This window comes from Montipora capricornis, chromosome 4, assembly GCF_036669925.1.
Source record: "Montipora capricornis isolate CH-2021 chromosome 4, ASM3666992v2, whole genome shotgun sequence".
NCBI lineage: Eukaryota > Metazoa > Cnidaria > Anthozoa > Scleractinia > Acroporidae > Montipora > Montipora capricornis.
The window spans coordinates 8,986,613-9,011,612 of NC_090886.1; the positions used below are offsets into that span (position 1 = coordinate 8,986,613).

Here is a 25,000-nt window from a genome sequence, read left to right on the forward strand (position 1 = left end):
AGCACTTTACCGTTTGAATCAGCGAATTAAGCACGGTAGAACCGAAGATATGTTTTTTTTTTTTTCGTGTATGCCGTGACATTGCACAATGCTCTCTCGCCGGCAAGGGCCTTAGAAAATCAAACTTTTCCCTCGCCATTTCACATCGCTGTAATCAAAATTCAAGGTGTAAAAATAAGAAATATTTTAGCTTGTATTTTAAAAATAATTTGTGTTAGCAATATTCATCATATTATAGGCTTGTTAGGTCCCTGGGTGTTTTTCGAAAATCGCTAAAGTACATCTACCATGAAAACTCAAAACACGTCGTCTTTCTCTGGTTAAACAGAAAAATCCAGCGTATCGAGGCGTATTAATTAATCCTTTATACCACAAAGGTAATAAGCCGTTGGAGCAAGAAAATTCGGTCTTATTCTCAGATCAAGTGGGCGGTTGAAAAAGGCAAACAAAAAATCAGGTATGATCCTAAAATAGATTGGCGACGCGCTCATTCACAGGCGGTGAGCGGTGAAAGGAAAATGAAATGGAACGTCATCGCGGAATGTCATTACTTTTACTTGTAATTTATAAATGCAACCGACGAAGGGTTTAAATAAAGCTTGAACCTTCCAACACGTCCGACAAACAGCGAAGCACGAGGCAGAATGATAAAGCTTGAACCTTCCAACACGTCCAACAAACAACGAAGTACGAGGCAAAATGTTTTGCGCAACGAAATTGTGACGTCATTCAAAATGGCGCCGAAAAGTTGAACCATGGAACGAAAAAACACGGGTCAGCTTTCGCTTGTGTGCACAGGGCACCTACACGATAACAGGCAACCCAGAAGATTAGGAAGCGTTCTGTCGAACGCAATTATTTTTTTCTCGTCTGCGTTCGCAGTCTTCGCAGGCTAACATTTCGAAAACCACAGAGTATAAATCTAGGCTATGCACAACAGCAAAACGAGACACTTATGGTATAAAACGTGATGTGGTTACAAGTAACAAAGGTCACGAGGCCTTTGCCTAACTGGATCTTTATTACGGCCAAAGTTAACGACAAAAATCACGCCATAGGGGTCATCACAAAAGGCACTTGTCTGCGTGGTGGAGAATGCTCAGCTTGAATTTCCGGTTGTTTCTGTCCGCGTTGCCGACCGCGAAAGTTGATTTTATTTTAAATTTCTCACCGCAAGAAATCCCGGATCTCGGGGCTTTAAATAGCCTGCGAATACAACTGATCGGCCCAAGCGGCGGCTGTATTCGCAGGCTAGGCTTTAAAGTGACGGTTTCCCGGATCCCGCTTCGTAGTAACGCTAAATTCAGTATCCCGTCCAAAAATGCAATCCCGAATCCCGCTCCCATATTTCTTTAGAATCCCGAATCTCGCGCTCCACTGAAATGCCAAATCCCGGATCGCGAAAACCCTATTGGGGACCCTCCTAAATAACCGTTTTAAAATGGGTGCTTTGACTTAAATACTGTTTATCAGTGCTATTTGCAGGCAGTCTGCGAGTTTGCAGTTGTCATACATCTGCTTCCACCAGTTTTGCTTTAAACAAAAAATCTCTCCATTATGCTATCACCTCCTTAATATCTTCATAAAAGCAGAAAGAACATTTGCCCAAACTTTTCATACGCCCAATAAAACAGCTTGAAGTATTCAGAGTTTCTAGGATCAGATTAGGGAAGCTATATAAAGAGTGTTTCTTCATTTCAGAATATGCTTTCCTCTTTCTTTAGGTTAGTGGTGATTAGTTTTCAGCTTTGATTTTCAACTTTTGTTTTTTAGTGCACATAGCTTTTAGCATGGTGTGCTGACAAACATTGGTCCCACTCATGGTTACCATCAAGGAGCTTGAGCACAGTTAGTGCAGTGGTCCATATCTTATTTATGTCATTTTTTTGGATTACAAAGTAGCTTGTTGTGGCTTGTCTCATGATCAGAGCATTGCTTCCCACAACACCAGGAACTCCATGCCCTGGCCTACTCTTTATGGATAGTGTGTGGGTAATCTTTGACATCCCATGAAAACTGAAGAATTTCGACACAGGGTCCACAGTTTTCCTTCCTTATCAAAGAAAAACAGTTTCACCATCAGAAAATATCGTTTCAATGGCAGCACTTTCTCCTCAGTTCTTTTTAAGACAGTTGACCCAACTGGAGTCCAAACTTGTGCAGTCCTCCAACATAGACCTCTTTGCAGATACGGCGGCCATTTTGATTTCTATTGTTTCAAATAGCTATTATGGGATGCCCAGGGGGCAAATACATATTAATTTGTCCCCTGAGCATCCCATAATGTCTTTTGAAACAATAGAAAACAAAATGGCTGCCCTATCTGCAGGTCTATGGTAGACTGATGCTCAAAGGAGTCAACTGGTCAGTGGTTGGATGTACACAAAACATAGACCCTAGTAGCTGTGGACCACCCCACAATAGGCCATTTTACAGTTGTTTGCTCTGCGACCTAGCCTATGAATGGCTGCGAGGCTGCCGGTGACCTTGCATTGATACAGCCCCGACTGCTTTTATCATGCAAATTGTGCTGTTGTAATTCTAATTACCGGTAGTCCGTATTAACATTACAAAAGCACGGAGATTTTTATCAAAACAGGGTCACCGGCAGCCTCGCTTCCATTCGTAGGCCAGGTAACTTAGCTCGAACTGTAAAATGGTCTATTCGTGTCACAGGTAGAAAAATCTGTAGACGAAAGAGAGATGTGATCCCCACCTTTTTTTGGACAATTTAAGCAGTTGTCTCTTATAGACACCTGGAAAATTCAGGTGGCTCCAACAGATTCATCTTTTACCCACATTTCAAATATACATTAATTGATCAGTCCTTCACAGGAACAAATGATCCCAACAAATTGACCTGCTCCCAACTGAGTGGCTTCATAAGCTCAGTTAGTAGAGCATTGCACTGACATCGTAGAGGTCACGGGTTCGAATCCCGTTGGAGCAAACTGAATTTTTCAGGTGTTTGTTGGCGGCAAAAGTGCCAATGATCCCATATTCTCTTTGTAAAATTTCCAATTTTCAAAGGACCGAGATTACATGGTACATCGTGTTCAACTTTTCAGAGATACCTCATTATGCAATGCACTTTTAATAATCAGTACTTTATTCTTGGATGACTGATTACAAAACGATAGCCTTGTGTTAATGAGGCAAAAATGCCCGCAATTATGTTTGCTGTGACAGGTGACAGATCATTCAAAACAGAAGCTAACAAAGCTGTTCAAAATGTTACTCTAAGTCGTCCAACCACAACCTTGGATGCGGCCCAGTCCACTGAATTGAGAAAAACAGGATTGTTTATTGGAATTCAGAGTCTGCACGTCCACAATAAGGCAAAATACCATGGCAGAACTAAAGTACAGCTCACTCATTACAGGTCCTTGTTTTACCTATACCAAAGCAACCTATACCAAAGCAACCTATAACCTTCTAATAGGCTTACCTTGGGCCTGAACATTGTTTTTAGGCCTAATGAGGCCCAAGTCTAGCATTCGTAAAGGTTTTGTAATGAGTGACCTTCACTTTAGACCTGTCCCACAAACCACCACCACTGCCCAATCTGCTAACACAATAATAATTAACAATTATTATTCTACGAGGGCGTGCTGGATATGAATTGATAGATAACCTACAAGGCACTTGCCGCCAAGTTGGTTACAATCATTTTATATCTAGCAAGCCCGAGTAGAATAATTGTTTTATTAAAAACTCCAGGATCAAAAACTCTTCTTTGTTGTTCCTTGGGGTAGTATTGTTGACTAAAGCATCGATTTCTGTCTCTGTCAATTTCACTCCAAAACGGCTTTTGTGGGCCATTTTTTTCTCAGAGCTGCAAAAACGTTTTCAGCTTGATTTATTATTGATGCGTTCCGTGACCATATTAGGTACATGAACTGATAGCCTGTGTCAGGTGAGCCAATGAAAAGGCTGGAAATCTGACATCTGTAATTCAGTTTTTAACAATTATTATTTATTATTATTATCTGAGGAACATAACGGAAGAGTCATTGAGAAGGCAACAGTGACTAACTTCACTGGAAATTTATTCTTTAATATAGATTCCCATAATATCCTTAGTCTCACACAGTCTAATGCTATCCCAAAATCACAAACACTTGAATAGTGAATAGCCAGGGTTCTTTAATGTAATCAAGATACGTTCATACCATAAAAATATTTTGTGGTTCCCAATATCCTTCAACTCATCACTAAGAATAAAGTATTATTACAACCTCTGGATTGTTTCAAAAATTAATGTGCACCCTTGTAGTAAATGTTGATTTTTGTAACCATACACAACCATTATAGACCAAAATGGCAGCCACAAATGTATTCTTTTTATGTGCTAATTAGACTCACTAGCCTTGCTCTCAAGCAAAATTTCTTTTGTATTTTGCCCATGCAAACGAGGCAGAGTGATTTATACCCACAAAATTACTGGTTACACTTAATATGAATAAAGACGTGAAACACTGCAAAAATTAAGATATTGTAAAAAGAGCTAAAAGTGTTCATGATTCTTGTCTTCTGAACGTAGACCTACATGAATTGATGACTAGGTAATAAATATATTTTACATTGTTATAAAAAAATTAATACTGAGAGACTGTTTCCTTTTCACCGCTACAGCTTTTTCATAAAAACCACCTGTCTCCTACGCGAAAATCCACCCCATGGTTCATGCACTATACTGGGCAGGGTTGTTTTACGGCACATAAAATTAATGCTTATGTTACATACATCCTAAATGTTGTGACGGGCCAAAAGCTGGTTTAATGCTATGCCTCTTTTAAACAAGAAATCTCAGTAAAGCTCTTTGATGCTGTAGTAGCCGATGAAGATCGTAACTGTCACCACTTACTGCCTACAAAGTATGTCCCTCACTGTAATCTACACAAACAGTGCATGGTCACATGCACTGAAACTTTCATGGGTTGGACTTTTTTATGCCCACAATGTCAAAGGAGTAGTTCTTTTGTAAAGTATTAATGATATTTCTAGAGTTTGTTCATATTATTTTCTATTTTTTTTTTTGTTTCTCAATATGTAAATATTATTGAAATAATTCACCCTTAGAAGGGTGCTTGTGTAAATAGTTTTAATAAACTATTTATTAATCTACCTCAACAACTCCCCCAGATATTTTGAATACTTTTAAACATTGACCAATTTTTGTGGTCTAATACAATTTTCTTGAAAAGGCAACCTGGTATTGTAACTGTCTGGTAAGAGATTTAAAATGTAGTTGATTAAAAACAAGATATGGATGCCTTAACACAATTTTTTTTTCATACCCACTCTTAATATGAACACAAAAGAAATGCTAAAAAATGATCACCACAAATAATATTCCTCTAACCAATACCACAAGACAATGACTAAAAAGTTAATTTAAGAATACACGAGTTGAATCACCTACATTTCTTTGTGATTTTCACATTATGTTTATTTACCGAATGATGTTTGTTTTTCTGAAAAGTGCTTGAATCTCATGAGACCTCTTCTCTTGGCTATAAAATAATCATTGGGAAATATGTTAAACTGCCTGGGACATAAGCATAACAATTGGCCAAAGCGGAAAATACCATAATACTTTTTGTTTGTCCACCCAAATTTTGAATAAGCATTGTTTTTGTTTTCTCTTGGGACCATTGGAAGTCCCAAGAGAAACAAGAAACAATCCCCCAATTATCTCAAATGCATTTACAACTTAAAATAAGCTTAAAATATTTACAACTTAATAATATGGGCAATCAAATGGTGATCAGTGAAATTAGGGAATAATTTAACATGTGTTTGGTCCAAAATCAAATAATTTCCCTCGCCTAAAGGTTCGTGAAATAATTTGATTTTGGACAAAACAAAAGTGAAATTATTCCCTAATTTCATGAGCATTAATGTCAAATTCATTATGACACTGTAGGCAATTATAAATTATGTGAAATTATAAATTAATGCTGAAATGTCATGCCAAAATTAAGGAGTGATTTGTCACCATGTCATTATAATTATTATTTTAAGTTGTAAATGCAACTTATTTTAAGTCATGTACTTAATAATTAAAGTCAGTCTGAGAGAAAATCATAAAATCTAATTGGACTTTTCTTTTTTTTTGGGGGGGGGGGGGGGCATTGTTTTCAAGCATAATTATATATACAACATTATTATTATTTGTTAGTATAGTATGCCAAAACTCAGAGTGCATCTCATTGCTCATAATCTGGCAACAACCACACAGTCAAGTATGGAACAGGCCCCAGTTATTCAAATGATGGATAGCGCTATCCACTGGATAAATCACTAGAGCGGTTTTCAAATGAGTGTCGTAAAACCAAAACCATAGTAATTACTTTAACCAATCAAAAAGGACGGAGACAATCCAGTAAACCAATCAAAACTCGAAGTAATTACACGTAGCCGACACAAAAGGCGGGAAAATGTGCACGCGCGAGCCACAATTGGTTTTGGTTTTACTTCTGATTGGTTGAAAAACTGGCGCGAAAACTTTGAACCAATCACTGAGTGAAGAAGAAGCAAAACCAAAGTAATTCGCTAATTACTTTCGACACTCAATTGAAAACTGCTCTATCCAGCAGATCAACACTAACAAAACTAATTGAGTTATCCATTGGATAGTGATTCATCTGGCGGATACGTGCTATCCATCGTTTGAACAACTGGGGACAGGAGTTTAAGCTTCATGTAGTGTATGCAATAACAGGAAATAAGTTCTGTTGTCTTAGTAGACTAAGAGCAGTCCCTTCATAAATCAGTCGAGCAGCCCGCTTTTCTAAGGCAGTTGTGTTTTGTCACACAAACAAATAAAAAGACCAAGGGAGGCTTGAGAGGAGGAGAGAAAGAAGGGACTGACCATTGCTCTAACTGACACGTTCAGAATGACCCAATCTGTTAATCTAATTAGTGAAAGTGATATGACAGATGGTTCTGCCTTTTTTATTGCCAATATAAATAAACAGTCAAAATAACTTCAGTAATGGCATGGGAATATTTATGTGCATGTTGAATTAGGTCAACTATTTGTAAAGGGAACCGCAGAAAAACTACCATATTTACTTTGAATTTAATGAGACACTCCAAAGAAACCCAGTAAAAAGAGCGGTAGAAAAGCTAAGCAGAGAGAGGCCTCAGATTTTTGCCAGATTTGCAGAATGAAATAATGTTAAATTGAATGTTGAATGTTTTGAAGGTGTGAGGTACGATTACCATGGTCGGATGGCGTTCGATTTCGGTCAGCCATAGACAAAGCTATCATAAATAATGGCCTTGCCAAAACCAGTTGGTTCCACAGCCATAACATACTTGCCCGATAGGAGAGGTTCGACTGCAAGTTTCTGCTCTTGTTGGTGTTCAATGTTTCCCATTTGAAGGGATAAATGATCGAAATCTTCCAAAAAAGCCACATCGCGCTTAAATTGAAGCACAATCTGACAAGAAGTACTTAAATCGTCAAAACAATCTGACAGCAGTGCGTCGCATACGGACTAATCCGAATTTCCCATTGCTGGTGCAACAGGAAATTCTGAACGTGTCGGTTAGAGCAAAGGATGCAGTCCCTTCTTTCTTTCCTCTTCCCAAGCCTCCCTCAGTCTTTTTCTTTGTTTGCATGACAAATTATGACTGCCTCAGAAAAGCAGGCCGCTCGACTGATTTATGAAAGGACTACTCGCAGTCTATAGAGGTTTTGCATGGCAGGAACAATGAAAATGTTTTGCATTAGAAAGAACATTTGTTCCCATAGGAAAAAGAATCTATTGTTCCTGCCATGCAACATGGCTGCCGTGCAAAACCTCTATTGTCTGTGACAAAAACATAAAAGTCCTACCTAGATAAATCACAGGCAGCCCAGACTCCGAGGGTAAAAAAATTCTAAGTATTATTTTGTATGGGAATCTCAATACCAAACTGAAAAAGATAATTATTTACATGCAAAAGTTCTCAATAAAAAAGCCGTTCTTTATTGTCCTGGTGACGTTCTTGCTTCTTGTGTGGTTATTTGTCTGACTAAATGTGATTTAAGCGACTTCTCAAATTCCGGGTTGTCCCTCGCACCTAAGTAAAGGAAAGGCTGGAAAGTAATTATTAGCTTACCTCATATCTTGCTGATAAAATCATACTTCTCCAGCATCAGTCACTTCTCTTTGACCAAGTTTCATGGTCCAGCACGTATTCATCGCTGAGAAAGAGCGAAAAATATTCAAATATTCAAAATCCTTTGAGGCTCACTCACAATGAATTTGGACACAGCTGGTCAACCGTTCACTTGAGCCTCGATACGGTGAGAATAAACAAGTGAACGGTTGACCTGCCGTGTCCAAATTCGTTGCAAGTGTGCCTCAAAGGACTTTGAATATTTGAATATGTTGGACCTCGAAACTTGGTCAAAGAGAACACCGGAGAAGTGTGATTTTATCAGCAAGATGTGAGGTAAGGTAGAAATTACTTACCCCGGGAAGTTGAGAAGTCGCTTAAATCGCATTCAACCAGGCAAATAACCACAGAAGAAGCGAGGAAGTCACCAGGACAATAAAGTACGGCCCTTTTATTGATAGCTTTTGAGTGCAAATATCTTTTTGAGTTGGTTATCGAGACTCCCATACAAATCCTTATATTTTTTTACCAATCTGAGTCTGTACTGACTGTGGCTAAATCTTTGGGAAAAAAACTGCATTGTCTTTTCTACTGCACTGTTAGCTCTGACATACATTAATTTTGTACCTGTACCACACACAACAGGAACCCAAATGAATTTTCCAAAGAGAAATTTAATCTAGACTGTTCTTATTTCTTCCTTATTTTCCAAACATTTTGAAATAATGATAGTGCTAATAAAAATTCTTCTCATGTATGGTGTTAGTAATCACCAGACATGGTGTGTGGAACCTAGAGCACTTCTTACTCCTCAGAATTTGGCCACATTAGCACAGTCAGATTGTAAATTTAACAACTGAACCCACAATCACTGTAAGTCAATATATTATTATTACATCTAGAACCCTCTAAAATACAGCGCAGCAAGCCTGCTGCCTAATGGTCGCCCGGTCGCCTGGGATGCCTTATTTGCGAGAAATTTCTGAACGAGTAGCCCAAATGGGCGCCTATCTTATCACAAGGTGATTCATCCTCACTTTTAATTAATTAATTCTGGGCTCTTGAAGAAACGACTCAGGCCACTAACTTTTAATGTTGGAAGCCCGAGGGGCTACGGAAAAATTTTCTTAGGCAGCAGCCTTGCCACAGTACCAAAGCAAGATGTGCCCCCAAAGGTGGATAGCAAGCATTTTTCAAATCTTGAATAACCAAGGCCCTGGTGATCTTGAGGGGGGGTCTTACTTTACGACGGCCAAGCACTTCAGTCAGAGGAAGGTTCTTGCTCTGATAAATGCCTCAAATGGTTGTCATAGTGTCTGTGAAGAAGAGATGTCTCACTGAATTCATCTCCACACACCCAACAGCAGTGTGTCCGGCATTCATCAGTTTTCTTTTTCTTTCTAGGGATGGTATAGGTACAATATGATGAAACATTGCCAACCATATGCTTCCCAGTAAGTTGCTCTTGGTCATCTGAAGAGCTCTCACCATGTGCCAATAAATGTTTCTGGAAACTTGCAGCATAAGTAAAACACCTTCCACAATGTTGACATTCATATGCATTTTCACTCGAGTGAGTCTTTTGATGGAAACGACAATAAGCCAACGAGCTTTTCCCTCTGTGGATCTCAAGTACTTGATCATTGCTAAATACCTCCTCACAATCGTCATCCTCAAAGGTATTTCCAGCTTGGTCATATTCCTCAGACAGAGTATTTGTTTGTGTGTGCATCTTTGACATGTGAACCTTCAATCCTAGTTCACAGCTAAAAACTTTGCCACATTTGTTACATTGACACAAACTCCCTTGTTCGTCAAAGCAATCTAATGTGGATAGATCTCCTGGTTGTTCATAATTTTCAATGTCCTTTTTGGTATGCATCTTTGCCATGTGGATCCTCAATCCTTGTTCACTGCTACAAACTTTGCCACATCTGTTACACTGACAAATACTGTCTTTTTTGTTTAAGCAGTCTGGTGTGGATAGATCTCTTGATTGTTCGTTTTCAATGTCCTTTCCAGTGTGCATCTTTGCTACATGGATCTTTAAACCTTGCTCACTGCTACAAACTTTGCCACATCTGTCATACTGACAGGTGCTCTCTTTCTCGTAAAAGCGATCTGGAGCAGAAAGATCTTCTGATTGATCATAATTTTCAATCTCCTTTCTGGTATGTATCTTTGCAAAGTGGATCTTTAATCCTTGTTCACTGCTGCAAACTTTGCCACATTTGTTACACTGACAAGTACTGTCTTTTTCGTTAAAGCAGTCTGGTGTGGATAGATCTTCTGATTGGTCATAATTTTCAATGCCCTTTTCGGTGTGCATCTTTGCCATATGGATCCTTAATCCTTGTTCACTACTCAAGATTTTGCCACATTTGTTACACAGACAAGTACTATCTTTGTCATTAAAGCAGTCTGGTGTGGATAGATCTCCTGATTGTTCACAACCTTCGATGTAAATTTCAATGCCCTTTTCTGTGTGCATCTTTGCTATGTGGACCCTCAATCCTTTTTCACTGCTACAAACTTTGCCACATTTGTTACACTGACAAGTGCTCCCTTTCTCATAAAAGCAATCTGGTGTGGATAGATCTTCTGATTGGTCATAATTGTCAATGTCCTTTTCAGTGTGCATCTTTGCCATATGGATCCTTAATCCTTGTTCACTACTCAAGCTCTTGCCACATTTCGTACACTGACAAGTACTACCTTTTTCCTCAAAGCAGTCTGGTGTGGACAGATCTTCTGATTGGTCATAACTTTCAATGTCCTTCTCGGTGTGCATCTTTGCCATATGGATCCTTAATCCTTGTTCACTACTCAAGCTTTTGCCACATTTGTTACACTGACAAGTACTATCTTTGTCGTTAAAGCAATCTGATGTGGACAGATCTTCTGATTGGTCATAATTTTCAACGTCCTTCTCGGTGTGCATCTTTGCCATATGGATCCTTAATCCTTGTTCACTACTCAAGATTTTGCCACATTTCTTACACTGACAAGTACTATCCTTGTCGTTAAAGAAGTCTGGTGTGGATAGATCTTCTGATTGGTCATAATTTTCAACATCCTTCTCGGTGTGCATCTTTGCCATATGGATCCTTAATCCTTGTTCACTACTCAAGATTTTGCCACATTTCTTACACTGACAAGTACTATCCTTGTCGTTAAAGAAGTCTGGTGTGGATAGATCTTCTGATTGGTCATAATTTTCAACATCCTTCTCGGTGTGCATCTTTGCCATATGGATCCTTAATCCTTGTTCACTACTCAAGATTTTGCCACATTTCTTACACTGACAAGTACTATCCTTGTCGTTAAACAAGTCTGGTGTGGATAGATCTTCTGATTGGTCATAATTTTCAACATCCTTCTCGGTGTGCATCTTTGCCATATGGATCCTTAATCCTTGTTCGCTACTCAAGCTTTTGCCACATTTCTTACACTGACAAGTAGTACCTTTTTCGTCAAAGCAGTCTGGTGTGGATAGATCTCCTGATTGTTCATAACTTTCAATGTCCTTTTCGGTGTGCATCTTTGCTAAGTGGATGCTTAATCCTTTCTCACTGGTACAAACTTTGCCACATTTGCTACACAGACAAGTGCCCCCTTTATCATAAAAGCAATCTGGTGTGGATAGATCTTCTGATTGGTCATAATCTTGAATGTCCTTTTTAGTGTGCATCTTTGCTACATGGACCCTTAATCCTTTTTCACTGCTACAAACTTTGCCACAATTGGTATACTGACAAGTACTGTCTTTTTCGTTAAAGCAATTTGGTGTGGATAGATCGTCTGATTGGTTATAATTTTCAATGCCCTTTTCGGTGTGCATCTTTGCCATATGGATCCTTAATCCTTGTTCACTATTCAAGATTTTGCCACATTCACTACAGTGACAAGTACTATCTTTTTCACTAACGCAATCTGATGTGGATAGATCTCCTGGTTGTTCATAACTGTCAGTGTAATTTTCAATGTCCTTTTCTGTGTGCACCTTTGCTATGTGGATCCTCAATCCTTTTTCACTGCTACAAACTTTGCCACATTTGTTACACTGACATGTGCTCCCTTTCTCATAAAAGCAATCTGGTGTGGATAGATCTTCTGATTGGTCATAATTTTCAATGTCCTTTTCAGTGTGCATCTTTGCCATATGGATCCTTAATCCTTGTTCACTACTCAAGCTTTTGCCACATTTATTACACTGACAAGTACTACCTTTTTCATCAGAGAAGTCTGGTGTGGATAGATCGTCTGATTGGTCATAATTTTCAATGCCCTTTTCGGTGTGCATCTTTGCCATATGGATCCTTAATCCTTGTTCACTATTCAAGATTTTGCCACATTCACTACAGTGACAAGTACTATCTTTTTCACTAACGCAATCTGGTGTGGATAGATCTCCTGGTTGTTCATAACTGTCAGTGTAATTTTCAATGTCCTTTTCTGTGTGCACCTTTGCTATGTGGATCCTCAATCCTTTTTCACTGCTACAAACTTTGCCACATTTGTTACACTGACAAGTGCTCCCTTTCTCATAAAAGCAATCTGGTGTGGATAGATCTTCTGATTGGTCATAATTTTCAATGTCCTTTTCAGTGTGCATCTTTGCCATATGGATCCTTAATCCTTGTTCACTACTCAAGCTTTTGCCACATTTATTACACTGACAAGTACTACCTTTTTCATCAGAGAAGTCTGGTGTGGATAGATCTTCTGATTGGTCATAATTTTCAATGTCCTTTTCGGTGTGCATCTTTGCCATATGGATCCTTAATCCTTGTTCACTACTCAAGATTTTGCCACATTTGTTACACTGACAAGTACTATCTTTGTCATTAAAGCAATCTGGTGTGGATAGATCTCCTGGTTGTTCATAACTTTCAATGTAATTTTCAATGTCCTTTTCTGTGTGCATCTTTGCCATGTGGATCCTTAATCCTTGTTCACTGCTACAAACTTTGCCACATTTGATACACTGACAAGTACTGTCTTTTTCGTTGAAGCAATCTGGCGTGGATAGATCTTCTGATTGGTCATAATTTTCAATGTCCTTTTCGGAGTGCATCTTTGCCATATGGATCCTTAATCCTTGTTCACTACTCAAGCTTTTGCCACATTTATTACACTGAAAAGTACTACCTTTTTCGTCAGAGAAGTCTGGTGTGGATAGATCTCCTGATTGTTCATAACTTTCAATGTAATTTTCGATGTCTTTTTCTGTGTGCATCTTTGCTATGTGGATCGCTAATCCTTTTTCACTGCTACAGACTTTGCCACATTTGTTACACTGAGAAGTGCTCCCTTTCTCATAAAAGCAATGTGGTGTGCATAGATCTTCTGATTTGTCATAATTTTCAATGTCCATCTCTGTGTGCATCTTTGCTATGTGGATCCTTAATCCTTTTTCACTGCTACAAACTTTGCTACAATTGTTATACTGACAAGTGCTCTCCTTCTGGTAAAAGCAATCTGGTGTGGGAAGATCTTCTGATTGATCAAAATTTTCAATGTCTTGTTTGGTATGTATCTTTGCTAAGTGGATCTTTAATCCCAGTTCACTGCTACAAACTTTGCCACATTTCTTACACTTGTAAGTACTTGATCTTTCATCAAAGCAATTGGATGTGGAGAGATCTGCTGATTGTTCGTAATTTTCAATGTCCTTTTCTGTGTGCATCTTTGCCATATGGATTCTTAATCCGAGTTCACTACTCAAGATTTTGCCACATTTGTCACACTGACAAATACTGTCTTTTTCGTCAAAGCAGTCTGGTGTGGATAGATCTCCTGATTGTTCATCACTTTCAATGTAATTTCCAATGTCCTTTTCTGTGTGCATCTTTGCTTTGTGGATCCTTAATCCTTGTTCACTACTCAAGATTTTGCCACATTTGTTACACTGACAAGTACTACCTTTTTCGTCAAAGCAGTCTGGTGTGGATAGATCTCCTGATTGTTCATAACTTTCACTGTAATTTTCAAAGTTCTTTTCTGTGTGCACCTTTGCCATATGGATCCTTAATCCTTTCTCACTGGAACAAACTTTGACACATTTGTTACACTGATAAGTACTCTCTTCTTCATCAAAAAAATCTGGTGTGGTTAGATTTTCCAATTGTTCGAAATTATTATTTTCAATGTCCTTTTCTGTGCAGATCTTTAATCCTTGTTCACTGCTACAAACTTTGTCACATTTGTCACACTCACAAGTACTCCCTTTCTTGTAAAAGCAGTCTATAGTGGATGTTTGTTCATACTTCTCAGCATCCTTTTCTCCGTCCATCTTTGCCAGGTGACTTTTCAATCCTTGTTCACTGTTACAAAATTTGCCACACTTTTCACATTCAAAAGGACTCCCTTCATCACCAACTGGTGTAGATTGATATCCTGATTGGTCGTGATTTTCAAGGTCATGTTCTGCGTGCATCTGCCCCATGTGGATTTTAGGTTCTTGTTCGGAGCTAAATACATGGTCACATTTTGCCCATTCTGAAGTATTTTCCTTTTGATCAGGAGGAACTGGTGGAAATAGATTTACTTCCTGGTTGTAAGCATCAAGACCTTCAACTGTTTGTATCTTCCCTGTGTGAATTTCACACTTTCCCTTTTCACTGACAAGACTCCAGCCACCCTTCTCACATTCAGATTGTCTTCCTAAATGATGACTGTTTCCCGTGAATTGATTTCCCGACTCATTCCAACTCCCAGGATCTTTTGACTTGACTTTCTCACCTCTAAACTCCATGACACAGTCTCTGCCTTCAAATGAATTTTCTCTTTCCTTTCTCTTTCCTGTGAATAGATTTCCAGACTCAATCCAAGTTGCAGGATCTTTTGATTTGTCTGTCTGAACCTCACATCCTTCTTCATCTCTAAACTCCATGACACAGTCTCTGCCTTCAAATAAATTTTCTCTTTCCTTTCTCTTTCCTGTGAATAGATTTCCAGACTCAATCCAAGTTGCAGGATCTTTTGATTTGTCTGTCTGAACCTCACATCCTTCTTCATCTCTAAACTGCATGACACAGTCCCTGCCTTCAAATGAATTTTCTCTTTCCTTTCTCCTTCCTGTGAAAAGAGTTCCCAACTCATTCCAAGTTGCAGGATCTTTTGATTTGTCTGTCTGAACCTCACATCCTTCTCCATGACTAAACTCCATGACACAGCCCCTGCCTTCAAATGAATTTTCTCTTTCCTTTCTCTTTCCAGGGAATAGATTTCCTGACTCATTCCAACTCCCAGGATCTTTTGATTTGTCTGTCTGAACCTCACATCCTTCTTCATCTCTAAACTCCATGACACAGTCTCTGCCTTCAAATAAATTTTCTCTTTCCTTTCTCTTTCCTGTGCATAGATTTCCAGACTCAATCCAAGTTGCAGTATCTTTTGATTTGTCTGTCTGAACCTCGCAACCTTCTTCATCTCTAAACTCCATGACAGTACAGTCTCTGCCTTCAAATGAATTTTCTCTTTCCTTTCTCTTTCCTGTGCATAGATTTCCTGACTCATTCCAAGTTGGAGAGTCTTTTGATTTGTCTGTCTGAACCTCAGATCCTTCTTCATCTCTAAACTCCATGACACAGTCTATGCCTTCAAATAAATTTTCTCTTTCCTTTCTATTTCCTATGAATAGATTTCCAGACTCAATCCAAGTTGCAGGATCTTTTGATTTGTCTGTCTGAACCTTGCAACCTTCTTCATCTCTAAACTCCATGACACAGTCTCTGCCTTCTAATGAATTTTCTCTTTCCTTTCTCTTTCCTGTGCATAGATTTCCCAACTCATTCAAAGTTGGAGAGTCTTTTAATTTGTCTGTCTGAACCTCACATCCTTCTTCATCTCTAAACTCCATGACACAGTCTAAGCCTTCAAATAAATTTTCTCTTTCCTTTCTCTTTCCTGTGAATAGATTTCCAGACTCATTCCAAGTTGCAGGATCTTTTGATTTGTCTGCCTGAACCTCGCAACCTTCTTCACCTCTAAACTCCATGGCACAGTCTCTGCCTTCAAATGAATTTTCTCTTTCCTTTCTCTTTCCTGTGAATAGATTTCCAGACTCAATCCAAGTTGCAGGATCTTTTAATTTCTCTGTCTGAACCTCACATCCTTCTTCATCTCTAAACTCCATGACACAGTCTATGTCTTCAAATAAATTTTCTCTTTCCTTTCTCTTTCCTGCGAATAGATTTCCAGACTCAATCCAAATTGCAGGATCTTTTGATTTGTCTGTCTGAACATCGCAACCTTCTTCATCTCTAAACTCCATGACACAGTCTCTGCCTTCAAATGAATTTTCTCTTTCCTTTCTCTTTCCTGTGAATAGATTTTCCAACTCATTCCAAGTTGTAGAGTCTTTTGATTTGTCTGTCTGAACCTCACATCCTTCTACACTTCTAAACTCAAAGCAACATTCCCTGCCATCAAAGGAATTTTCTTTTTCCTTTCTCTTCCTTGTGAATAGATTTACTGTGTCATTCCAACTCTCAGGATCTTTGCCTTTGTCTTTCTGAACCTCACACCCTTCTTCACTTCTAAGCTTCATGCCACATTCTCTGCCTTCAAATGAAATTTCTCCTTCATTTAGCCTGTTTTCTGATGATAGAGAGTCTGGTTGGCTGTAACACCCAACTTCTTTTCTTGCATAAGGAATGCTCATACAACACGAATGAATCTTGGATGATTGTTCATGAAGAGAATACTTGCCAGATTTGTCACAATCACAACTGTTTTCACTTCTCTGAATATTATTTGGTGCAGAAAGATCTCCTAAGTTGCCATGCTCAAACTCCTGCATTTTGCTCACTTGCACATTCAGTGCTCCTTCATAATGAAAACATTTGCCGCATTTATGACCCTGTTCAGCAAAGTCAAGACTCTCATGCACACTTACATGCAGTGTCCCTGATTCATCTGAACTTTTACGTTCCTTGTGAGCCCACAAAGAGTGCAATCTCAGTCTTTTTTTATCTCGAAAACGCTTACCACATTTCTCACAGACACAATAAGGTTTTCTCCCTTTTGGTTCCTTGTTCTTTATAGCCGGATTTTGTGATTCCCTGCCTTCAAATGAAGTTTCTCCATCATTTAGCCTGTTTTCTGATGATAGAGAGTCTGGTTGGCTGTAACACCCAACTTCTTTTCTTGCATAAGGAATGCTCATACAACATGAATGAATCTTGGATGATCGTTCATGGAGAGAATACTTGCCAGATTTGTCACAATCAGAACTGTTTTCACTTCTCTGAATATTATTTGGTGCAGAAAGATCTCCTAAGTTGCCATGCTCAAACTCCTGCGTTTTGCTCACTTGCACATTCAGTGCTCCTTCATAATGAAAACATTTGCCGCATTTATGATCCTGTTCAGCAAAGTCAAGACTCTTATGCACACTTACATGCAGTGTCCCTGATTCATCTGAACTTTTACGTTCCTTGTGAGCCCACAAAGAATGCAATCTCAGTCTTCTTTTATCTCGAAAACGCTTACCACATTTCTCACAGACACAATAAGGTTTTCTCCCTTTCTGTTCCTTGTTTTTTATAACAGGATTTTCTTGTGATTGATTTGAACTTTCAGTTTCTATCCCAGTGTGTGCTTTCCTTGCATGAATCTTAATGCCTTTTGGGTGAAAAGACTTCCCACATGACTCACTTAAACAAGTGTTTGTCTCTTGGCGAACCTTACTGTGCAAGATGGGTTGCACTGATCTATTCAATCTTTCAAGCACATTTAATGTATTTGGAACTTTGTGTGCTTTCTTAGAGTGAGTTTTAAGCCCAGTTTTAGTGAGAAAACACTTGCCACATCTCCCGCACATGAAAGGTCCTTCCTTAAAAAAGCTTTGCGAGGCTGATATCCCATCTCCTGATCCTTTCCTGATGTGTACTTTTGCTACATGAATCTTGAGCCCACGAGAATCAGAAAACTTCTTACTACACTCTTTGCAATTAAAAGATCTTGCTTGTAATTTGTGAATTTCTTTTGGCTTGGTTATATTTCTTTGCTGCTGCAAAAAATCAGCATTATTTGATCCATGAACCTTCCAAGCATGATAACTTAGACTACTTTTGTATCGAAAATTATTTCCACATTCTTTGCATTGATATGGTGTTTCTCCAGAGTGAATTCGTTTGTGAACATTGAAATTTCCTTTTTGATTAAAACATTTTCCGCATAGTTTGCACTTGAAAGGTCTTTCACCTGTATGAATTCTTGTATGCACAATCCACTCAACTCTTGTTTTGAAACTCTTACGACAGTGTTTGCAATGAAAGCTTCTTTTTCTTGTATGCCTTTCTTTGTGACCAACCATGCTATAAGATGGTCCCCTTTGGTCACAACTATATGGATTTGTTGCAGTGATTTTTTCATGAGCCTTTAGGGACGTTGACCTGATTTTCCACAATCCTTACACTGCAGAGTTGTTTATGCCATCGTAGTTGTTTCTTGAGATAGGATAGATGGCAATGATGTTGACTAATCCTATTCAAAATTTAAAAATAGAGCAGTACAAAATCACTAAGTGACCCAAGTTTAAACAAAGTACCTGTTTATCTTAACTGGAACGTTCCTATTTAATAGTCCAAAATTACTAACTTTAAAATCTTAAGAGAGCTGGATTGAGGAGAAAACCACGTCAAAGACTCGCTAGTTTACATGTAAGAATGCAATGCACATGTACGCAGCTGAATTGATATGCAGCTCTGGAGTTTTGCGTTTCAATTTTGTACATCTAATAAGCTAAATTTGCATGCTGGAATTTTAAGCTTGTGAGGAAATAACACCACTTTCCCCTAGATCCAACCCCCTGAAGTCAATTGGTCAGTTTTGAACATGAGTTATGGTGGACTGTGAAATCTAAAACTTGCACTGAAAGTAAGCAACCTTTGGATAAAAATCAAAGCTCGAAATTTTGCCAGTCAGTTGGGCTGGTTGCTCAAAGCCTGGTTAGCGCTAACCGTTGGTTGAGAGGTATCAAAACGAAAAGGTTTCCATGGCATTTAACGTTGGTTAGCCCTAACCATGCTTCAAGCAACCTGGGACAGGTGTAAAAAAAAACAGGAAGTGTTTTTTTGATCATAGCAGCACTCAAATGAATTTTGTGCACCAGGCAAAAATAATTATTATTTGCTTACGTAAAAAAGGTAACTTTACTTGCCAATCTTATAGTGCCCCTAATGCCAATTTTTTCTATTTATTATCAAAAAGAATGCATAATTTGGTGAAGATTTAAAAAAAAAAATTAAAGTGCCCCTGTGATTAAAAGAAAAACACTTCCTTTTTTGCTTCAGACTTTGAAAGAGGCAAGATTTTGAGCTTTGAGCTTGGTCAATATCCAGTTCAATTCTGTAATCTGAAGTTTAAAGTCCAAAGTCCACCTTCCGTGATCCAACCAAATGGTCAAGTGTGATTGTCCAATAGTAGTTCAGTGCTCAAAATTAGTGGTCCTCCAGTTGTCCGAGATGACCAAAAAGTTTACCGGGTGACCAGTTTTTGGTAAAATAAAAAGCCTGGTTGACCCAGTCAAAAGTAGAAAGTGAATTACCGGCATGTAATCGATAATCATAAGCAGCACTTGTCACACAGCATACTTGCAGAGGTTTCAGTAGAAGGCAGCTACCGGTGATAGACCACCAGGTACTTTGGTCCATCCCGCTGCCTCCTAATTTGCAAGACCATTTGAAAGTTTTGCTCTGTACGTGCGTTCTCTATCACGAAAATAAAATCGCTTTACCTTCTTCACTAAAATCCGAATTATCAAGACAAACGTAACGAAAATCAAGTACATGGCATATTTAGGGGGTTAGTGTTCAATTTACATGACTGTCTGCCGATAATGTATTTAAATACTGATGAACCAGCAATGTCTTTCAAAAATGACTATTATTGTAGTCTTTTACTGGAAAACGCTGGAAATGGCATTTCCAAGCTTGTAGATGATGGGCTTGCATTGATGGGCGCATGCCTTTGGCGCTCAGGACTCCACAACTGCCTACTTCACTTTCCCAGAAAACTGCTGCAAAACGTACTGAAAGACTTCTGCGAAAAACCACAGGCGCACAACATTCAATATTGCTCGCAACAAGGCGTGTAAAATAAAGGTAGTTCTAAGTGTCTTGTCTTCACATTCTTTACAGCCTATAATTATTTCAACTTTAACTTTTTGTCTTCAATTAGCAGTACAGAATACAGGTTATCTCTTTCACAGAGTTATCATTTTGGCATTTTTTGGCATATGGCATTTTTTGATTGAAGTGCAGATACCTCCACAGAAAGGAAAAGAAGAGAAAGCCAAATAGACACCTTTCCACGGTTTCTGATGCCATATTGGTTGGGGGGCAAATGTGGCTTAAATTACAGTGAATGTATGGGATCTTTTCTGAATTCAAACCTCTATAATCCCACTACAATTAATATCATTCACTCAACAGAAAATTAGATCATTCCACAAGGCGCAACGTCTGAAAATCTCCTCATGTCACTTCATATTTCGTGGGAATTTGCATAGTTTTGATTGCAACTGCAAGGATTAATAGGAAATTTTCAAATTTCGTTTACAGTTGTTATAGCTTGATTCTGCCTCGCCATTCTTCACAAAAATAATCTCAATACAGAACTACAGAAATAACAAAAAACAGAAGGGTTATGTGTTTGCAAATGTTGGCCATGTTGCACTTATATTTCAACAGACTTAACTATTAGAGGGTAACATGAAGTGCTAGTTTTCTACTTACATGTACATGGTTCATATGGGTAGAAAACTAGCACTTCACGTTACGCTCTGTTGAAATATAAGTGCTACATGGCCAACATGTACTTCCTTGTACATGTACATATTCATTGCCATGACAATGATTGACATATTAAATTCCCACGACCTGCTCCCATCTGACCTTGTAACTAAGTCGGTAGAGCAGCAGTGATCTTACCCGAAGGTCACGCATTCAATTCCCACCCTGGTCAGAGTTTTCTCTGAGTCCTTGTATGGGGCCATTTCCATTGGTAGGGCCAACACTCACATTGGTCATATGGGTAGAAAACTAGCACTTCACGTTACCCTTTAATAGTTCAGTCTTTTCAATTGATATTTTAGCTTTTCACAAATTTTCAGTTTGATATGGTTTTTAGTCTTGTGATAAAGCAAGGTTGAATTTCTAAGCTTTTGCATGACACGACTTTAACATGCTGTCACGTAGGTTAAAAAAGTGAATTATCCCCTGAGAGTTTGCCATCTGGACATTCCTTGTGCGAGATTAAGTACTGTAAAAACTCGTTTAAGAGCCGCACATCCAAATTTCAAGCAAGATTTTGAGAAAAATATAAAAACTTGAAAAAAGCACTCTGGCAAGAAAGTTGTTTGTTCGTGGTTGTTTGTGATAAAGTTGCCGAAATCTAATCAACTTCTTATAATTCCTTTTAAAAGCTTACCTTTAATAATTTAAAGATAAGCTTTTAATTGGGCAATCAATTATTGATTTCACAATTTTTGAGACTGACAGCAGTTGTTTTCATTGTTAAAGCCCAAAGTAGTTGATATAAAAACGATGATTTGAGCAAAACGCGCACAGAACGATACAAGTTGTTTAGTAACCACACAGTTATTTACAGAAGAAAGTCTGGACCAAATCACGTTGTTCACTGCGATCAGTAAACAACATGGACATCAGCTGTGCATGTTTACAAAGACGTGTGGAAGCCATCGATCTGAGAAAAACATGTCGCTAAACGAGAGTTTAACAAGCCCATGGACAAACACGCCATTCAAGTAATGAAGGGGAACAAAACAGTCAGCTATTTGCCTAACGAGTTCTCCAGAACAGCGTGATATTATCTTGAAAGCAGTGAAGAGTGTTAAGTGATTGGTTGAAGAATATGTTTAATCTTTATTTACTGACGGTTTTTAGTGTTAATTGTGACCCCATACAAGTCAGTTTACTCCCTATGAAAGCAATGATCCGCCCCCACAATTTTGAGGCCAATATTTCGGCAAAAAGATACGGCTTACAAACAAGTTTTTATGGTACTCGTATAGATGTGTAGTAGCCCTCAGAAGATAACAACAGGCCTTTTATAGCAAAACTCAATGACATATGTTTTTGTTAGCTTCCCACCGCCATATTTGTGCCCCTCAGATAGACAAAAACATGGTGTTTCCTCACAAAGCCTTGTGACAATGAGAACCAGCAATAAATTAAAGGCCCAAGTTCACCCGACAGACATTGTATGCCATGGAACAATTTTCATATATGAAAATCCAGCCAAAGCTGAAATTCAAAACAAACGGTCGAAAAGCCTGTCGGTTGAAGGTGGGCCTTTTAATAAGCTTACGTTAAACGTATCAGATGTAACACTTGACTTGTTTCTCGCAATTCGGGTTTTACAGCAGTTAACATACGCATAGTGTTTAAAAACACTCGACAGAACAAGTCTCACAAAAAGTAGTTTTGCTGAAATGTCACAAACTTTGACGGGAACATAATTCAGAGCAGTCCCTCGATCGAGATCCCTTTTGTAAGAAGCTGAAGTTATTGATTTCTTTGTGTTGTAATTTCGTTCGATTCTTTGAAAAGCATCTTTATAAATTCAAGTCCTACTAGAAGCTACTGGACTTGCAAAACAGATAAAATGAAATATTAAATAAGGAATTCTGCATTACGGTATGATTTGTAGACAGGAAGATTTACCTTAAATGGCAGCCGTTCTTTAGCTTTCTTTCAAAGTCCGAGCCCGCGCAAAATCCGCCTCTAAAATGATGCTCGCATCGTATTGTGGGTAAAAACCTTGTAATTTTTGGTCAGCGTGCGTGTTTTTTGGTTAGTACTTGGTGTATGGTGTTTTTCCTCAAGTACTCGGCATACCCATGTGCGCCTTGTAACCGACGATCATTTGATGACCTATAATGATAATTGTTAAATATCCTACGGTGGCCCAGAAGGCTCAAACACAAACAAAAAAGCAAAACACAAATAGAAAATGAAAACGAAAAAAAAAAAAAAAGGAAACGCAAACAAAAAAGCGGCAATGCTTTTATGTTAGGCCCATCATAGGCGGCCCGCGCCCAAGCTCGCGTTACGCGCGAGATGTGGCTATGAAGCGTCTCGTCAGCAACAACACTTTTTAAGGATGGTGCCTACTAATTAAAGATATTTTTGCCCCGGTGTGTGATTATGTAGGAAAGGTAGATCTTAACAAGTCTTAATGAAATCCAAAAAGAAAATGGGGTGTAACCACGCATTTTTCAAAGATAATTCATGAATAATATTTGTAAAAAGCTTTAAAATACAAAGCAATGTATGGCGTTCTTTCTCAAATTGAAGCTTAATTATCTCTCAGAAATGCATGGTTACCCCCAATTTTCTTTTTGGATACCAAGGATACTTACTAAGATCTACTTTCTCCGCATAGTCTTAAACCCCGCAAAAATATCCCTGTATTAGTAAGCATCACCGATAGGAAATCCGAGTATCTCGAGATGCACAGAACGCATGCGCAATAAAAATAGTAGGCACCGTCCTTAAGGCAACTTTCTCTTTTTTTTTTTTGAAGTAGGTTTCACGATAAAGGAGCAAAGAAGCCAAATGTTTTCAATGAATGAACGAAATAAACAAGTCTAACTCGCCTTGTTTATTTGTTTTGTCTTTTCGAGCCTTTTTAAAACTGTTTTGAGACGTTGTTCTTAGAGGGGCTGTCGTAATCTTCCCAAGACAAAGTCAAGGCTGGACACAGCAATTCATAATGGAAATTTAACTGAGTGGAGGGCAATTTGGTCTGAAATCATAAGTGTGATTTGAAAATAGAACGAGTGCGCAGCGCGAGTTCGATTTGAAATCTCAAGTATGATTTCAGACTAAAATTGCACGACACGAAGTTCAATTATTCCACTTTATTACATCCATTTAGAAATGATACAATCATTATTTATAGCTAAAATACAGGATTATAGTCAGTACATGTACCGGCAACATTTTATTGATCCAGTTGGGAACAAAAGTTGGAAAATTCGCCATACAATGATTGAATGGTTTTCTTTGTCTTTCATTTTCCTGCAATTTGATTGTTTATCTTAAACAAGCCTTGAAATCGGATTGGTTGTTTTGTTTTAGTGTTCCTTTCTCATTGGCTGGAGAAATGGTGCGATTTGGGAATAAACCGCACTGCTGAGAGCCAATCAGATCGCAAGGATCACCACTGATTTCTAAATGCATGTAATAAAAGGAGAAATGTACTCGAAAGCCTTTTTCTCGCTGAAAAGCGAGTTCGCTGCGCAGTCTTTTCTTCAAACGATAATAGCATAGTCTGCTTTCTTCCCTGTCTGATCAGCTTGCCGAAAGCATTATCCTTTTGGCTCGAATGAGAAAGATTTCCTTCACATTTCCAGACCGGACAGTTGTCCACCGATGCCCTTTGCTCGTCTTTTCGACTACGGGACTGAAATTAGGGATCTTTCCCGCGTGCAAGAACCACTTACCCCTCCCGTACACAGTCGAATCCTGTTCGAGAAAATATACCTACGTAGACTGTGTCGTGGACTGTGGGGAAAGTAAGGGCCGATTTACACGGTACGACTTTGTCGCATGCGACAACGGCTTACAACAGGCCCACGACATGATTTACGATTGTTGTGTACGTCAGAAAAAATGTCGTAGCATTTTAAAACATGTTTTAAAACGCTGCGACAACCGTAAGTCATGTCGTAGGCCTGTCTTGAGCTTGTCGCATGCGACAAAATCGTATCGTGTAAATCGGCCCTAAGGGAAAAGTGCTGTATTTCAGGGACCAGATTCGACTGTTTACGGGAGGGGTAAGTAGCACTTGCACGCGGGCAAGATCCCTAATTTCAGTCCCGTAGTCGAAAAGACGAGCACAAGCATCG

At 38.7% G+C, this 25,000-nt stretch overlaps 1 protein-coding gene across 1 annotated transcript; it reads right to left on the reverse strand.

Annotated features, from left to right (window-relative positions):
* Window positions 1–8,773: 8,773 nt before the first annotated feature.
* On the reverse strand, window positions 8,774–22,867 carry LOC138045470 (uncharacterized). Its single transcript, XM_068891986.1, has 2 exons — window positions 22,812–22,867; window positions 8,774–18,609 (listed from the first exon to the last, which is right to left on the reverse strand). The coding sequence occupies exon 2, from the start codon at window positions 18,437–18,439 to the stop codon at window positions 9,377–9,379; it is 9,063 nt and encodes a 3,020-aa protein (XP_068748087.1). The 5' UTR covers window positions 18,440–18,609; window positions 22,812–22,867; the 3' UTR covers window positions 8,774–9,376.
* Between the last annotated feature and the right edge of the window lie 2,133 nt (window positions 22,868–25,000).